This window comes from Diabrotica undecimpunctata, chromosome 5, assembly GCF_040954645.1.
Source record: "Diabrotica undecimpunctata isolate CICGRU chromosome 5, icDiaUnde3, whole genome shotgun sequence".
Classification (NCBI taxonomy): Eukaryota; Metazoa; Arthropoda; class Insecta; order Coleoptera; family Chrysomelidae; genus Diabrotica; species Diabrotica undecimpunctata.
In genome coordinates, this window is record NC_092807.1 from 157,630,422 (window position 1) to 157,650,308 (window position 19,887).

Consider the following 19,887-nt stretch of genomic DNA (forward strand, 5'->3'; position numbering starts at 1 on the left):
TCGACTAGACAAGCCCTGTCGAGATCAAGTTTCGACATCGAAATTGGTCTTGACGTTTGTTTTGACATTAATTTGTTGATTTTTTTAGTCTGACATTTTTTAGTCTGTTGTGTTATTTATTTAGAACAAGTTCACTAAATAATTTAACGGCTCAGCAGATGTCTTTTTCTTTGGTATTCCGCTTGCCATTTTGTATTCTTGTAACGAACTTTTTAAACTTAACCAAAACAAATTAACCGAATAGCAATCATGATTGCCAAACTCCGTAGCGGAGAGGGCACTTGAAGAAGAAAACAAATCAAAACTACTTGACGGCAAGCTTGAAATATAATCTTCTTTTTTGATAAATTTTTCGCGAGCACTAGCCGTTCCAGTAACATAACGTCACAGAACACTTATTTCTCTTTTTAGTGCGGGGTTGCCACCAACTTTTGAGCGCGTCAAGTAGAAGTTGACGTTTTCGATTTACACCGATTACGATGTGAATTACAGAATGCCAATCAAATCAAATTGTCATTTGATTAGATCGTATTTACATAAAGGAGGACGACTACGGTGATTAATAGAGCTCTAAACTATTCTCGTTGGCTTAGAGAAGCGGCCTACGCTGAAACTGGGTACGACACCACAAAAAGAAGATAAAAAATACCATAAAATATCAAGATGTCGTTAAGCATTTTACCATAGACATCATTTTACGTTTACAAACGTCAAAATTGTCAATCATTCATGATCATCATCTTCATCAAAATTTTCAGTGATTTCATAAAATAAAATCATTTCAGATATTTCAACAAAAACATAACATACAATGTGTGATTATTTACCATACCCCGAAGAAATAGTTCAATATGAAAAACCTACTGAATATGTTGCTGTCGATATACATGCCTTTCCACTTCGACCTCAATCGCCGCCACCTCCACCAGTCACTGTGCCAGCACATCTAATACCTATTTTAAAAAAATATCCATATAACTGGAGACTGGATCAATTATCAAAACAGGTATTTGTAGCTGAGATAATTTTGAACAAAAATGTTTATTAGCAATTTTTGTGTAGAACGAATCGTTGTCTCAGAAAGCTGCACTCTTTACCTTTAAAACATGTTTAATTTTTGTCGATAGAACATTTGGATCAAAAAGTATCGAATTTTTACCCTCGAGCTGATACAAATTTTATTGAACATTGATTTCGCGACATGCAAAATCGACGGTCGCTTCAAGCGTTATTTATGAGAGAACGGTTCATTCTACTTAAAGGTGTTTTTTTGATAAATCGATTTTTTCTGTTTTTCCCCCTACGAGGGGGCGTTTTAGGGGGAATCCGGGGAGTAAAAGAGGTCAAATTTTTTGCATCTTTTTGGAGTCCCAAAATTAACATTGTCATCTCTGGTCACTAGAAAATAAGCTTTATATTTAACCTTATTCTGAAAAGGACTAGTGTCGACTTATCTGATTGATTCTCGGAATGTGTTTTTAATGAAAACGAAGTTATCACCTTTTTTAGTCAAATCAATCGAAGTTTATTGCTGTCATTGTTCATGAAATGAATTAATTTTACTTTTGTTTAGGTACCAAGAAAACAAACAAGTAAATACGTAGCTGTGTTTGCTCCCAGGCGTAGAAAAGTATTTCTTCCATTACATCCAGCATCTGTATTTTACTCAGATCAATTATCTAGGCCACCATTACGGTAATTGTAATTTTTTTAATCAGTACTTATATTAAGTTGCTACCATACACAGTAAAAACATTTTACGAAAGAACACAAAATAAAAAGAAATAGGAATAAATATATCTAGCAAAAACTAAATATCTAAAGGCCCGTTTTCACGCTACGTCTTATTGTACGTTTTGTTGGATAGGACAAATCCTATACAATAAAACGTGGCATGTAAACAGCAAAACGTACGTCTTGTCGAATCGAAATGAAATCCAAGGTCAGATCGTAGAAATGATGGGAGAAGCATCAATCTTTTTCAACGTCCATGACTCCATTCCGTAGAACAGCACAGAAAGTACGTAACATCTCATCAGGCGAAGTTTCATTTCAATGCTCAAATCTCTTCCGCAGAACACTCTCTTCATTTTAGTGAATATGGATCTGGCTTTTTCTATGCTTATTTTGATTTCTGCTGAGCTATCGTTGTCTTCATTTATAAAAGTGCCTAAATATTTGTATTTGCTAACTCGATCGATAATTTCATTGTGTAAATATAAATTTTGGACATTTTGTGTTGATTTCGATATTACCATAAATTTAGTTTTCTTTATGTTCAAAGATAGTCCATATTCTTCGCTGCAGTCTGCTATCTTATTCACCAATGTCTGTAGCTCTTCAAGTGTTTCTGCGATCAGAACGGTGACGTGGGCAAATCTCAGATTGTTTAATCTAACACCATTTATTTTAATACCTACGGATTGCTCAGAGAGTGTTCTATTCATTACGTCTTCGGAATAGAGATTAAACAGGGTTGGTGATAGTATACACCCTTGTCTCACACCTCGCTTTATTTCAATTTCTTCAGTGGTATTATTCTCTACTCTCACTACTGCTTTCTGATTGTAGTACATATTTGCTATTAGTCGGATGTCTCGTTTATCTAAATTATATCTTTTCTGTCAGGAGTCTGATTAGGTGATCATGCCGCACTTTATCAAAGGCCTTGTTGTAATCTATGAAACACATGAATACATCTTGATTTATGTCAAGACATCTTTGAGACATAACGTTCAGTGCAAACAACGCCTCTATTGTTCCAAGTCCATTTCGGAATCCAAACTGGGTATTGTTGATGTCCACTTCCAGTTTTCTGTGTACTCTAGAGTGTATAATTTTCAGAAATATTTTCAGTACATGGCTCATTAGACTGATTGTACGGTAATCACTGCATTGTTTGGCATTTATCTTTTTTGGTATAGTAACAAAGGTGGATAAAAGCCATTCTTGTGGTATTTTTCCTGATGTATAAATGCTATTGAAAAGTTTAACTAAAATGTGAATCGAGTCTTTTTCTATTAGTTTAAGGATTTCCGTTGGTATTTCATCTGGACCTGGGGCTTTACCATTTTTCATTCTTTTTAGTGCGTACATTACTTCTTCTTCCGTTATTTCTGGACCTTCGTCTCCTTGTATGTTACTTAGCTCAGATTGTTGTCTATCATCTGCAAAGTGTTCTTCAATATAGTTTTTCCATGTCTTCAACTGTTCTTCTAGTTCTGTTATTATGTTTCCGTTGACATTATACAGGGTATTTGGCTGCTTACGTTTTTGTGTACCTGAAAGTTCTTTCACTTTTTTATGTACATTAAAAATATCATGTTTTGCCTGCAGGTATTTGACTTCTGTTTTTACGGGTATAAATATGTCGTTCAGTATGATTCTAGGGCAAATGATGTTTTCGTTTCTTGAATTTAATTTGATTAGAAGTGGTGTGGTTAACTTTGATTTTCCATCTATTTATCCAGTCTTTTAGTAGATTCAGGTGAATTTGAAGGTTTGCTGATGCTACGTGAGGGTTATTATCGATGAATATTATGGCGGTGTCGCCTGCAAACATATCTACTGTAGTAGCATTTGTTGTTGGGATAGCCGTGAATATAAGGTACATGAGAGAACCAAGAACTCTTCCTTGAGGGACACCGGATTTTATAGGATAGTAATGAGCGGTTTCTGTAAGGAACCTGAGTTGAAAGTGACGTTCTATGAGGTATGATCTGAATAGTAGATAATGAGGTATAGGAAAGGATGGAAAAGAAAAAAACATTTGAGCATTCTGACTGAATTTGCTGTTGCTGATAGTGAGGATGTATAGGTGGCTCATTAACAGTGGTATTATAAAGTGGAACACTTATCGCAAAATATGGTGGATTACTCATTTATTTTAACTGTTAAAACTGTATATTTTAATTTTTAAATAGTTCATAAATAATTTATACACCTAATACCCGCTCACGTACATGATAAAGATGGTAAAAACGAGGTCAGCGACCTCTTTCTTATATAGTAATAATTAGTAATAATAATAATACCAAATACTTTACAAGGCAAAAACTTTTCATCAGTATATAGTGTCCTGACATATGCAACTGGAACATGGGCTTTTAGCAACTACATTGTCAGCAAACTTCAAGTGACTCAAGAGAGCTATGGTACGGAGAATGCTCAACATTAAGCGAACGGATATCCAATGAAGAATTAAGCAGACGATTAAAAGTAACAGATGTAATTCAAAATATTGCCATGTTAAAATTTAATTATGAAAAGACACGTATGAAGGCAACCGTTGGATAAAGCGAATTATGGAATAGCGGCTGAGAGCAAACAAGAGAAGTAGAGACAGACCTCAAACCGGATGGACTGATGACATCAAGCGAATGACTAGTTACAAAGGGTTGCAAAAAACTGCATTACAAAATAAATTGTAATGGCTTGAATTAAACAAAACTGACACAGACTTGGTCACCCAGATTCCAAGTAATACTACATATGGTGTACAGTCCCATGTCCCATCTGTTTTGTTTTTGATATTTTACTTCCTGTACTTTTTGTTTTTTTTTGCAGGTGTATAGTCACGAATAAAATTCTATTTCAAAAGATGGTAGCCAAAAAAAGAGCAAAATACTTTGACAGGATTATTAAAAAATCATGGAACTCAGTATACAATTATTACAAGAAAAAAGAAAGAGATAGACGTAGAAGGTATGTAAAATTTTGTAGACACTTAGGTCTAAGAAACAATAAATCAAATACTAACGGTCAAATTTTTTATTTGTTAAAAAATTGTTACTTAAATAAATAGCTTCCCCTGGTAAACTTTGGGTTAACTTTTTACTTTAATGTTGTAGCATCATATTAATTAATTTGTTTAGAGATACGCAAATAGAAACGCAAAGATTAATTTGTTTATAGATATTTTAAACTGACTTACACCATATAAAATAAAAAAGACTTGCGAATTTTAATTTAACTAATTTGTAAACTTTCATCTCATATTTTTTGTTTTTTAAATTCCATGTGTACCCTATTGAAAAATGTCCTGGAAAAACGTTAAAATTGCCTTTATTCGGCATCTTTAATTGTTCATGTGCATTTTACGTTTAAAGTAAGTCTTTTACGAAAAAAATACAAGAGTAACTTTCGTCTTAGATTAACTCAAATTATTAAAAAAAATAACTTTGAAGCAAAAAAATATTTTTTTATAATTTGTTTAAAAAGTAATTACTATTTAAATGGGAATAAGCCACAATGAAAGGTTAAAGTACGTTTATTGACGTTAAAAAATTATTTAAAAAATTTAAAACCCTCAGTATGGTGGAGATATGTAGATGATGTATTATCAATATGGCCTCATGGATTAGAGTATTTGGACACATTCCTAAATGATATAAACGATAAAGAAGAGACAATAATATTTACCATGGAAAAGAAATATAATAACACACTACCTTTCCTGGATGTTTTAATCTCTAAGAACGATACTGGATACGAAACTCAGGTGTATAGAAAACCAACACACACCAACAGATATTTAAATTTCAAATCAAATCACAATATTAATTTTAAAAAGGGAATTATTAAATCCTTATACTATAGAGCCAAATTACGAAAATTTGTTCTTGGATGAAAAACATTTGTAAACATCTGTTTTATTAAAAAATGATTATCCTTTATCGTTTATAAATAAGGACTTTTCAACAATCGATCGAATAGAACAAAACAACTTAGAACGAGATCCTACAGCATATACAAGGAATAATACGAGGAAAATAACAATACCATACATAAAAAGATTATCGGAAAAGCTTAAAAGGATAGGAAATAAATTCAACATTTCAATAACATTCAAAACAACAAACACGTTGAGATCTATTTTGTCCAAAACCAAACCCAACAATGAACAAGAAAGGACAAAGAATTGCTTTTATAAAATATCTTGTGAATGCGATCAGTTTTATTTAGGTGAAACATCAAGGCCATTAAATGTTAGAATAAGTGAACATCAATCCTATATTAAAAATAGAGAATTTGATAGATCTCAACTATGTAAACACGCATGGGATAATGAACATAGGGTTCAATGAAATGATTCAAATATAGTCCTAAAAAAAACGGATGGTAAAAAGAGAAAAATCAAAGAAGCGTCTCTAATTATGCTAAATGAGACCAATTGTGTCGCGAATTCCTCGGCAGAATGTAGTAGGATCTGATTACCCATATTGAAAGAGGAAGTTATTAAGAGGAAAATACCAGTATTGGTAAGTCAGTAACATATAGAGGATACATAATTTATGTTTTTTAAATAACAAACATATAAAATCAGAATTTGGTGTTTATTGAAGGTAAATTAAATGCACGACCAAATACTTACCATGTCGGGATAGTATTATGAGGTTTTTTTCCTGGTTTTTCCCTCATAATTTACTATGGAATCACTAACAGGAGAATTTTTACTGTCATCATGGCATGTGTTTGTCTTTTTAAAGACGATTTACATGCTCTGATCTTTTCTGACGGATATTCTCAAGTTAAAGTTGATTTCATGTAATCGAATGAACTATCTTATAAGTAAAGTCGTCCCAGGAACGCAACTCAACAATATTGGCAATATTATTTTAAAGTCGTCTACTTTAAAATGTATAATGTATGTCTGAATTGAAGACATGAGTTGATAAAGGTGCTATGTCCATTTTTTTCAAAAAATGACTTATTTGTATATTTGGTTACCTATAGTCGTAATACAACCCCTGAATAACTCAAGATTCTTAAATTGTTAATAATAAGGATTATTTTAATTGATAAAGGTACTATGTCCTATGACTAAGTACCCTTTTTTATTAGATAAAGGTGCTATGTTCATATTTAAGGATAAAAAATCTTTAAAGCTCAAAATGACTTAAAATCTGGCCAGGTAATGCCCTCACCACATAAGCAAGGGCATCACAAAAATCCAAAAAAAATCATATCATATCAAGCAGTTTCCTTCAGAAGAATCACATTATTCTAGGACTAAAAACCCACATAAAAAATACCTTTCCCCTTTACTAAATATTAACCGACTTCATCAAATGTATATAGAGGATTGTCAAACAAAAAAGCTCGAAACTAAATATTTCGTAAAGGCCTCTTTTTTCAGACATATATTTGAAACAAGGTTTAACTTATCTTTTGGTGTACTAAAAAGTGATACTTGCAGTTTATGCGATGCTGGAGAGAACTCTTTAGAGCACTCGAATAATTTTCAACTTGCTTTTGCACAGCAGAAAGTTGACCGCGAAGCAGTAAAAATTTCCAAAGAAAAATGTTACATAACAATGGATCTTCAACAAACGATGCCTTTGCCAAAGCTATCAACGTCAAAATCTTTTTACTTAAGACAAATGTGGCTATACAACTTTGGAGTACACTGTTGAACCAGTTCTGGTCATAAGTCCTATTTTTTTACATGGACTGAGGATATTACCAATAGGGGAAGTAATGAAATAGCAAGTTGTTTGCTACGATTTTGTCTGCTTCTTAAAGAAGCAAATCCCCAAATTGATCATTTAATAATTTGGTCAGATCAATGTGGGGGACAAAACAAAAACTTCTCCATTATTAACCTTTTTTAATACCTAATATTAAATAAAATATTTAAGATCATTGACCATAAATTTCCCGAGTGTTATAAGAGTAAGTTGTTTTGGAAAATACTTTTACAAAACTAGTTTAGATCCGTTTACCCCATATATGGAAGTTGACTTACAAAAAAAAGAGAACTGATAGTACAAAGTAATGAAGTTGTTTTACAAAAGTTACCTAAATGCGGTGGTTTGACTTCTGAAAAAATTTCAAATCTACAAGATCAACTTACGTTTATTCCAGCAGAGTATAAATGGTATTATATTGTTTTAGAAGAATGTTTGAAAAAACCTAAGAAAAAACGTAATTCATGTTAAATTTAAATGTTTCTGTGTCTTTGTTTATAAATTTTTAATGTATCTTACTTTGCTTTTGTTAATCTGCAAATAAAATTTAATTTCCAGATTATTTAATAGTTTTTTTTATTATTTTTTTAAAATTTAAATACAACATAGGTGACATAACACCTTTCTCTACTCAAGTTTATACCAACATCTGCATAAAATGTTGGTTGCTTAAGGTGCTATGTCCAATAATATTAAAATTACTAAAAAAGTTTAAATTCTAGAAAAACAAAAAATATTATATAAAAAAGTACAAAATGATTCTAATCTAATGAGATATTGGTAATTTTTATAAAATTTATTAAAAAAATATATAAGTGAAAACGCGTTTCCTTCAATTACTCAATATCTGAAAAAGTGGACATGGCACCTTTATCATCTCAAGTCTTCAATTGTCAATATAGATTAGTCAGATAAAATTAAATTATTAGAAGAATTTTTCACTAAGTAACAAAAAAACAAAATTTGTTTAATTTACTAATGTTTGTATTTTGAGAAAGATTTCCGAAGTGGAAATTGAAACGTCAATAAACGTACTTTAACCTTTAATTGTGGCTTATTCCCATTTAAATAGTAATTACTTTAAAATGCCACAAAAAAATAGCTTCAGAACAATATTGTTTAAAAAGTGTTAAATAAATAAATAAATAGGTTGCCACGGAAAATTTTCCATGGAGATAATTTTTCCAATGAGAAAAATCTCAAATTTTTTTTAAGATTTTGTTTGGCCGCTGAAAAGATGGAATGATCACGTGAATGGCACGCACTCTTAAATATTCCTCTCTCTATGCTATCACTTTTCCCACGTTTACACCGCTCAACAAAAACGAACTAAAACTCGCTATAATATATACCTTTTTTTACAGGTTATTGATTTACATGCTTTGGGATACATGGGATGCTTTTTTATAGGTGTTCATTATTACACCTTTTTCCTCAACAGTTAAATGTCTTTTTTTTTATCTTTTTGTTGGAGGTGAAAGAGTGTTTACATCCATATTTAATAAACTTAAGATACATTTAATAAAATCGTTAATAAACCTAACTCACACAATAATTAATACAAATTAATATACGCACGCGTGAACTCTACAAACAATTTTTAGCAGTGCCAACAAAATTCACCAGACAGCGGAAGTTAAACACAAATAATGACGGTGTAAACAGCTTCTCAGAAGGTCTAGTTTTGACCGCCTCTCGATGCTTGCATTGAGTGATCATGCGACCTTGGATTGCATCTTTTAAACGGCCAGATTATAGTAATTTTTAATATAGTATAATTAACATGTATAGTGGTTTTTAATCAATGCTTATGTGAAAATATTTATTTTATGTTGTAGAATCTTAAAATCTCTTAAGGTAGATCCAAAAAAGACAAAGAAAGAAATAGACATTAAACGGATACAATCACTTGCTCAACCAAAGAAAATATTTTTACCACCAAAAATAGAGGTAAACTAATTTTACGATAAACATTATTTTTAATAACAATAGTTTTGTTGTTTCAGTCTAAAAAGAAGAAGAAAACATGGAAAGATTGTGTAGATTGTCCTGCAAATTTGGATCTGTTAGCAACACCCGTATCTAGACCAGTGCAACCAGAGCGAAAACTTGGAGTAACTATTCCTTTAACTATTGAATATATTTACGTTGCTATTGATTTTGAAGATTTCAATGTTGCTATAAATGTCAACTTCTTTCTTCTTAATTTTGAGCAAATTTCTTGCTTTATGTTCATATACTTGGCTGCTTTGTGCTCTAGGTTATCGATCTTTATCAGCCTACCCAATTATTGATAGTTTCTATCTTGATCATAATCAGTCATCATGTTTCTTTGTCTTCTTAGTCATCAAGTTTTTATCCTCTAGGGATATTGGACCATATTACTCTGTCAATTGCCTATCTGAATAAACCTGTCAATGGCATTCTTTTCCATAGTTCGAAGGTCTGTTCTTCTTCTTCCTTCTTTTATGTAGGCTTTAAAGCCTGTTTCTTCTTCAATATTAGCCTCTTAAATTGTTTAAATTATCGCACCATCTTTTTTTGGTCTGCCAATACTTCTTCGTCCATTTGGTGACTTATCTCGTGCTATTCGTACTATCCTATCCTCTGCAATTCTACTAATGTGTTCGTTCTACTCCTGTTTCCGTTTTGTCACCCATCCATTTATGTCCTGTATGTTGCATGCTGTTCTTATGTTTTCGCTTCTCTCTCTATCCAACAGACTTTTCTTTGATATTCGTCAGAATATTTTCATTCCTGTTGTTTCTAGTAGTCGTCTCGTTTTAGATGTGTCAGGTCTTGTCTCCGCCGTGTATGTTAATATTTAATTGCTGCTTTATATATTCTTGTTTTTGTGTCTTGTCTTAGGTGTTTGTTCTTCCAGATTGTGTCATTAAGAGATCCCGCCGCTTTACTTATGTTGTCATAAATTTGGTTTTTTCTGCTGATATTACCATATTGTATTTCTTGGTTGTTGTATTGAAGATATGGGTTAATCTTTGGAGCTCATCTTCTGTCTTGGCGATTAATGCCGCGTCGTCTGCATAACATAATATTTGGATTTCTTTGTTCCCCATTCTGTAACAATTCTGTTACTTACTGCTTGTATTATTTCGTCCATTATTATAGTAGGTGTAAGACGTCTTCGACTTGGATGCGATCGAAAGCCTTTGTCAGGTCTATAAAAGATAGATATGCTGGTTTATTGTACTCAATGGTCTTTTCTGTTATTTGTCTTAGTACAAATACGGTTGAAGGTCTGTTTAATTGTCTTAATTGATCTCTGTCCCAACACTAATTACTATTTTAATACGCCACAATTGAAGGTTAAAATAAGTTTATTGACGTTTCAATTCCCACTTCGGAGATTTCACCTAGAAACTTCTAAGTGGGTGATTATAAAAGACTCCACTTAATTAATCTTTGTCGAAGCAAGGTATAGTTTGACGTTGAAGTAATATTGTAGAGAAATAAAAATGAGCAAATGATTACAGTTGAAAATAAAATAATCGAAAGATGGACTGAATACTTTGAAAGTTTTCTAAATCTCCAGGTAGACGCGGATGGAAATAAAGCAAATTGTGAGTACCAAACGGCCGAGATAAAAGTACCCCCGCCAAGCCTGGAAGAAATTATCACGGCGATAGAAACCCTAAAAAATGACAAATCCCCGGGACTAGACAATATTGATGCAGAACTGATTAAAAAAGGAGGGCATGAACTTAGAACTAAAATACACCAATTAATGAAAGAAGCCTGGGAACAAGAAATAATTCCAAAATAATGGAGTGGCTGTATTATCGTGCCAATACATAAAAAAGGCAGAAAGGATACATGTGGCAACTACAGGGGAATCTCACTAATCGGTACTACATATAAGATATTAGCTTCAGTTGTACTAAAACGATTACTGCCATATACAGAGGAAATTATTGGCGATTACCAATGCGGTCTTAGGCCTGGAAGATCAACAATCGACCAAATATTTACTATCAGACAAATGCTAGAAAAGTATTGGGAATATAATAAAGAAGTACACCAGATCTTCATAGATTTCAAACAAGCATATGATTCCATAGATCGCTTAAAACTGTGGAGTGCAATGATGGAGTTAGGCGTACCAAAGAAGCTGACCATGATTGCGCGAATGTGTGTCAACAATTCCTTTGCACAAATTAGAATAGGAGACAAAACTTCAAAGGCTTTCGGCATAAGCACCGGACTCAGACAGGGAGACCCGCTGTCCCCATTACTATTTAACCTAGCATTGGAATATGCAATGCGAAAAATCTATACCAGAGTCAAACCAGACATAACTGCCAGAGGAGCAAAGATTATTCTCGCATTTGCAGATGATGTAGATGCAGTAGCACAGACAACACTGGAAGTTTAGGATATAGTATCGAACTTTGAAGAAGCAACACTAAGCGTAGGCCTGAAAATAAACGAAGAAAAAACTAAATACATGGTCGTATCAAAAAAGGAACGACAGCGAATAAGACAAAACATTACCATAAACGATCATAATTTTGAGGTGGTCAAAGAATTCAAACACCTAGGTGCAACAATTACCAGTGAAAACACAGGAGAAGGGGAGGTTGAAATACGAATACTGGCGGGGAATAAATCATTCTTTGCCATTCAACATCTAATGAGGTCAAAGCTTCTCTCAAGGCGTGCCAAAATCCAAATGTACAAAACCATAATACAATCAGCAGTGACATATGGAAGTGAAACATGGACATTGAGAAAGAAAGAAATCAATAAACTATTAGTATGGGAACGCAAAATCCTGCGAATTATATATGGTCCTTGTAGGGACAGCGTGACAAATGAATGGAGGAGCAGATAGAACAATGAAATAGAGACTCTCTTCGGGAAAGGAAACATCGTAAGATACATAAAAGCCAATAGATTAAGATGGGCAGGCCACGTGGTACGGAGTGATGACGACAGACTGATTAGCAATGTGTTTTGGGAAAGACCAGATGGTAGAAGATCGACAGGAAGGCCTAGAAAAAGGTGAAAAGACGCAGTCAGGGAAGACCTGGAGAAGATGGAAGTAAGGCCATGGGAAATAATAGCACAGGATCAATGGAAGCCATTTGTAAACGCGGCAAAAACTCACGAAGAGTTGTAAAAGCCAATGATGATGATAATATTGTAGACTACGAGTTAAGTAATTTATTTTATTTGAGCACAGTTAATCTTACAAACACTTTTCAATATTACAATTTGTCTTGAAATACCTAAGTTTAAATAACTACTTTGCTATGTCGAGTATGTGAGTTTAATATGTAGAGAGAGCGAGATGTGCACTAAGACAAGATAAGGTTCTATTAACAGAACCGTGATATAATTGTGTACGTAGATAGCGCGTGATGATTGTCCCATTTAAGTATGAGAGATTCTTCTCAGAGTGCGAGATATTCTGATTGTATGTAAGAGAAAACCAGCCTTTTGAAGTAATTTTAATCAAGGGTAGATGTTTTACTATCTTTTTATGACTTTATAGTTTTGTAAATTTAAAAGCAATAAAATATTTTACGACCAGCTATTAAAAAACCTTTTAGTAAGAATAATTAAACATGCAGGTGTGTTTTCAGCAATCTCCATCCAACTCTCCACGCCCAGATTAAGGTCTTCTGCTGTATTATCTCTTCACCGGAGTCTAGATCGACCAAGTGGGCTTCTTATAGTTAAGGCTTCTTCCTATACCAGCATAATCTTTCATCAAAATGTCTCCTGAGGTTTCCTACCTACTGAAGTCATCTGGACTTAATTTCTTTTATTATGTTAGTGTCTAGATATAGCTTGAACTCTTTATTAGTTCTTATTTCATATTGTTATGCAAATTGTACTATTAGTCAGATATAACAGAGCCTTTCGTTAAGAGTTTGAAGGTTGTGACTGATCCCACAAAATTTTCTTTGTCTATGAAGCCCGTGACGAATCGGTGCTCCTGTTCACTTTCGCTTCCTGAGAGTACTTGGATCTATCTCAAAGATAAGATAATCGAGGCTTTAAAAGACTGAGACAACGGTTTTCACGGGCCGTAAGCCGTGGATATCCGATAATACGTGGATTGTGATTCAACTAAGAACAAACATAAAACTAGATACGGAACAAACGATTAATATAGAGCGTTATCGAAAGAAATCAGAAAACGGTGCCGCAAAGACAAAGCTGATTGTATCTCTCAAATATGCAGAGATAGAGGAACATGGCTGTCTAAATGAACCAAGGGATTTATTTCAAAAGATCAATTTAAGATTTGCTGATGACACTACACTTATTATAGCAGCAAATGAGCAAGAAATATTTAATCTCCTGCGAAGAGTTGAGTACGAAAACAATAAAGTTGGTCTAAAAATCCAACACCCATATTGTCCTTTGTGATCGCTTTTGTTGCCTTAAAACATATGTCCTTATCTGAGGGACGTGTTTCGTTTTCATAATTGGACTTTCATTCTCCTTTCTAATCCTGGACTTGGGACCAGTCAAGGCGGAGTTAGCCAGCCTGATATTTACAATCGTTGATTCTTTATTTTGGTAAGAGTCACAGCATCATTGATAGTGTTGTGAGGTATTGTTCACTTTAGTTTAGGTACTCCCTGAGCTAACTTAAGATTTTTTAATGCTTTATAAAGTCCTGCTCTACGGAATGGAAGCATGGACACTGACTGTTGCATCTATGAATCGGCTCGAAGCTTTCGAAATGTGGTGTTATACACGCATCTTACGTATATCCTGGGTTGACAGAGTTACTAATGTGGAGGTCCTGCGTAGAATGGGGAAAGAATGTGAAATTCTCATGACCGTCAAAACTAAAAAGTTGGAATATCTAGGACATGTAATGAGAAATCCAGAACGTTACGGCCTTCTCCAGCTGATTCTCCAAGGGAAAGTAAATGGTAAGAGAGGATCGGGAAGAAGACGCGTTTCCTGGCTTCAAAATTTACGAAAGTGGTATAACACGACTACCACTGAACTGTTCCGCGCTGCAATAAACAAAGTAAAGATAGCCGTGATGATCGCCAACATCCGGAACGGATAGGCACTTTAAGAAGAATACTTAAAACGCTTTAATATTTTACAACAAAAACATTTATTTAATTTTATGAGGCAAGCTATTATTAAAAACTATAATTATAATCTATTATTTATCACGATCTGCGATTAATATAAGCTTATGTAATATTATATCTTAATTAGAACACAGAATTATTTGGTGATAGCGGTAAAAATAATTTATGGCGATTAATTGATTATTATTTACCACTTTATGATATCTAAAGTTTGTTAACATATATTTTCCATTAATTGATCAAAAAAAATATATAACTAATATTTATGACCTCTTTTTAATTTGTAGTGGGTAAATCCAGCTGCTTTAACTTACACCCCAACAGAAAATACACTCAAGTTGGCTACACATTTTGAAAGATTTAAATCCATATTACCTCCTCTGGAGTTAGGAAAAGTTAATAAAAGTGCTCTTCGATATAACAGTAAGCGACTTGTTTTTTATTATTTATGGGTAAAGATCTCGGCATTCTTTGCTATCTTTAATACCTAAACCAACCAACCTTCGTCCTCCGTCATGATCTATAGCCCTATCTAATTTAGATCACACCGTTATAAGAATGTGTCCACACATTCTTTTTAACTACATTAGATTTTTATTAACAAAAACAACATTTTTCAAATGCATATGTTTTAGTAACACCACGAGTAGAAGAACTAGCTATACCAAAGAAACGCAGTGTGAAGGAGGTGGAAGATTCCGAATGGGATCCGTGGGCTATACCAAAAAATGTTTTAAGATATAAGGCTACTCCCAGAATTCTAGAGTTAGCCAAACCAAAAGAACGAGACTGAAAGCAAAAATAAAGTATCTTAAGAAAAAAAAAATGTAACAGATAGTTTAACAGTGCAATTGTATTTTCATTTTTCAATAAATTATATGACTAATATTATGCAGAAATTATTCAGATTCATTTCATGTACGTAAATATTTCACATTGATTTTTTAATTTTACATTAACTGTTTCGTGATACAGAAAGGGGAACAAAGAAAGCAAAATATTATGTTATACAGACGATATAATGTTGCTAGTCCATGAAGACTGTGCAAAAACTAGTCCACCGATTCATCACAAGAGCAAAAGCGGTGACCGTATGTGTATACATAAATATATATATATATATATATATATATATATATATATATATATATATATATATATATATATATATATACAGGGTGTTTCAAAAAAAGGTAACCCCGTCTCTAGGGTAGGTAAAAAACTGAAAAATAATTGGGGTTTGCTTAGTAAAAAATTTTTGTAACGCCATCCGTTTTCAAGATACAGGGCGTTGAAGCAAACAAAATTTTACGCATTTTTTACGATTTTACCGAAACTACTGGCAACTTTGTAATGAAATTTTATACGAATATGTTTTGGAAGCTGATACATACCATGAATTTGTTTTTATATCTGATTCTCATAGAGGGCGCTAGTTACACGAATCGTACTAAGTATTAGTCAATATAACTTTTTTAAGAGTATAATTATTAATCAAAATTTCAAGTAAACTTAAACATCATTCAATTTTACACGAAAAAGGTACTCTTGGTAAAACTCGATACTGTGTACCGTTTTCGGAATATTTTGATTTGAAAATTATGAAGTAATAATTGATGCTGGTAGTAATGATAAAGTTTTAATAGGTATACCTCTATTTTCTCCAAGTGTGCCATCGAAATCTGACATTTATTGATTGTTATGACGATAAATCAACAATAATTAGAGTTTTGAAACCTTGTTATTTGTAAAATCAAATCAAAATGTACTCAAATGTTGAATACACTGACATGTTATTAACCTTAGGCGAATATTTAGGATGTTCTAGTGCAGCTGTGACACGTTATGCAGAAAAGTTTCCTAGAAGAAACTTACCAAGTAAAAAAACATTTAGAGCCGTTGAACGACGTTGTCGAGAAACTGGGAATGTGAGACCAAATAAAATAAATTCTGGTAGACCAAGAACAACAAGAACAATTATTAATAAAGAAAATAATATTTTAAATTTACTTGATCAAGATCCAACAGTTAGCGTAAGGAATATAGCAAGACAAACAAATACTTCTTCTTCAAGTACTTGGCGGATACTGAAAGAACAGCAATTACATCCTTATCATTACAGACAAGTCTGTAGTAGTAGTGAACTAGTGAGTGAACTAGAAGTGACTAGTGAGTGTAGTAGTGTCTGGGGGCTCGGGAGACTGGGATCGATGAAAAGCAACTGTATACGTATTTCTGACCATTGGTCGTCTTCAGTACGGTGCAGTAAAGTTAGAAAAGGAGCATATTAACTTGGGAAAGGATCACTACAGGAGCAATGCGACCAATTTGTGGCAATAATGTTAGAAGACTCCACTAAAACATCCACGGAGGAAGCTAAGCTACCTGAGGAACGGAATGCCAATGTTAAAACTTTTCAAACAAATAGAAAAGTTCCTCTTTTGCGAGGTATGCTATTAAATTTTACTTTTATTATTCACTTGCATTAACCTTTTCTATAAATTTCCTGCAATAAATTTTATTAGTATTAGAATTAACAACATATATGAGGTGACACAGGTTAATAATCAGATAATGATAATATAATCATTTTAAACATCTATAAGTACACTAAGCATAATGATTAACAGTAAGTCATAAGAATTTATGGTTATTTCCTAAACGATTCATAAAAGTAGAAGCATAAAGATAGTATACAATTTTGAAATTTTTTTCATTGATAAAACGTTAATCTGTAAATAAAAATGCTTTATGGAATTAATAAAATCATGATGCTAAATGTTCCAGTTTTATGCCGGTTTAGTCATCTTTATTTTATTATTTTATGGTCTTATTAATTAAGGTCTGTTTAAGCTAGGATTACAATATTTATTATTTGAAAAATAGTTGAAATATCCGCATAAAAAACATGCAATTTGATATCCACTAGGAAACTAAGTTCCTGTAGCTGGCTGTATACCATGTATCACAAAAAATTTTAATTCAAATTCTAAGTAAAAGGTATATAATAAAATACCCAAACGGGCTATATCACAAATACATTACAGAACGTTTTCGGAATGTAAATTCCATCATCAGTGTAACCTGAAAGTATATAACCACTTTAATTAAAAAGAACATAAAATTTAAAATGTTGACTAAGGTTATGAAAAATGTGGTTAATACTTACAAAGTATACTTGCTATGAGCCACTAAGATATATGGGTGAAAACCCTTTAAATGTTATTAATTTATAGATATGTTACATTATATGTTATTATAAATTAGGATGTTTAAGTTACCATTGGAATTGGTAACATGACAACGTATGGCTCTCCATCGGTTACATGGTCCTGAGACAAAGTGTCTTCGAGGACCTATTGATAACAACTGATAAAAATTACAATATTGACATGTTAGGACGAATGTCGGAACAAAGCAGTCAGTGCAACTTACGGTAGTTGTCTAAAAATGACAGAAGCCAGCATTATTTAAAATTGAATAAATTAAAATTATAATAATATAACAGTATCAACCATCAATGTTGTAGTCTGTAATGAGAATTTGTCCTATATTTCTGTTAAGAAACATTGAAAAAATTTGTTTTATAAATTAGTTTAGGTAGACTGGAGTACGTGAAACTCGCCTGTTTCAAATACTCACCAAAGTCATAACTACTCGACTAACAAGGAAATTAGACGAATGCCAACCATATGAACAGGCAGGTTTTAGAAAAGGCTATTCAACTTCCGATCACCTGTTAACCACAAAAATATTAATAGAAAAATGTAACGAATACAAGTTTCCAGTTTTCCTAGCATTTGTAGACTACGAAAAAGCTTTCGATACCATAGAACACACGGCCGTAATAAACGCAATGCAAAATTGTAGAATAGACAGCAGATATATTAACTTAATAAAAGAAACTATGAACCAAGCTACAGCTACATACTACCTAAATGAAAATGAACACACGAACCCTGTACCATTAAACAGGGGAGTCAAACAGGGAGATACTTTATCACCCAAACTGTTCACCTTAGTTTTGGAGGACGTTTTTAAAAACCTAAATTGGAAATATATATAAGGGAATAAACATCAATGGCCGCTACCTCAGTAATCTACGATTTGCAGATGGCATAATCCTGGTAGCTACTAACCTACAAGAAATGCAAACCATGCTTTTAGAACTACATACCGAATCTTCTAAAATAGGACTGAAAATGAATTTAAACAAAACAAAAGTCATGCACTCCGAAGACACCGTGACAATAATAAACGATAAAGTTATAGAAAAAGTTGAAGAATATATATACTTAGGACAAAAAATAATACTAAATAGGGAAATTCAAACTGAAGAAATAAAAAGAAGAAGAAAGTTAGCTTGGGCAGCATTCGGTAAACTGAACTATATACTCAGAAATCAACAAATTCAACCAACAGAATTAAAAAAAAATTATTTTTGATATGATTTAAATACTTATTTATTTATAACTCTGTCTTTTTTGCAAGTTGCTGTTTTTGAGAATCATGGGCGGAATCTGACAACATGGGCACAGAATAATAAACAATAAAAATGCCCACTCTGCTTGAAAAAATAAATACGCGCATCTCGTTCGCGCAGACAGAATCAGCCATGTTTTAGTCGGAACTAGTACTGTTCAGTGATATTTTATCTTGTGTGCATAGAAAAATTAACCAGGTTTAATTTATTTACGGCAACTATAGACATAATATTGTAGCGAGATTAAATAAAACGAGCGGTTCGAATTTATATAAATATATTTATTTATATTTTACAGTTCGGTACTCTCTTATCAACTAACCCTACTTCTAACATTGTTACATATATATACCAAAAGTATTATTTTCGAGAATATTCTGGCGTAGTCCCACCTCTAATTCGCCTACGTGACCGGTTATTCTCTCTCGCACTCGATACATCGCGAATCTTCTCGAAGAGTATTAGAGATGCAATGCAATCGTTACCTGGGCCATGTCGAAAGCATGTTCGTAACAATATGCACTATTTTATTCGAGTTTCCTGCCTCGAAATTGTATGTTTTTCGTAAAAAAATACATAATCTCATTATTTCTGTCTTTTATTATAGGATAATAAACTTACCTCTTTTACATAACTAATTATTATTTTATTATAAAAAACTCTTTTGGCACACGACTTAAAGATGTAAAGTGCAATAATCAAAAACAAAATATATATTATCCCTACTTCGTCATTTGTTCGCGAATTTATTCACGGCAAAATTGGATGTCAAATTGTGCTTAACACATGTCAAATTTGACGTTGAAGCGACTTCATGAATTTCTTAGTGAATTTATTGTTGGTGTAA

At 32.7% G+C, this 19,887-nt stretch overlaps 1 protein-coding gene across 1 annotated transcript; it reads left to right on the forward strand.

Annotated features, from left to right (window-relative positions):
- Nucleotides 1-695: 695 nt before the first annotated feature.
- On the forward strand, nucleotides 696-15,445 carry LOC140440862 (uncharacterized). Its single transcript, XM_072531223.1, has 7 exons — nucleotides 696-1,006; nucleotides 1,574-1,695; nucleotides 4,567-4,704; nucleotides 9,308-9,419; nucleotides 9,476-9,583; nucleotides 14,845-14,980; nucleotides 15,193-15,445. Exons 1-7 carry the CDS (start codon nucleotides 812-814, stop codon nucleotides 15,348-15,350), a joined length of 969 nt encoding a protein of 322 aa, XP_072387324.1. The 5' UTR covers nucleotides 696-811; the 3' UTR covers nucleotides 15,351-15,445.
- Nucleotides 15,446-19,887: the final 4,442 nt, after the last annotated feature.

Bases quoted from the DNA above. Each gene is read 5' to 3' on its own strand.
- LOC140440862 (XM_072531223.1), top strand. From the start codon at position 812: ATGTGTGATTATTTACCATACCCCGAAGAAATAGTTCAATATGAAAAA. The intron at 1,007-1,573 runs GTATTTGTAGCT...ACTTTTGTTTAG, and splicing joins TGGATCAATTATCAAAACAG to GTACCAAGAAAACAAACAAG. The intron at 4,705-9,307 runs GTATGTAAAATT...TTTATGTTGTAG, and splicing joins GAAAGAGATAGACGTAGAAG to AATCTTAAAATCTCTTAAGG.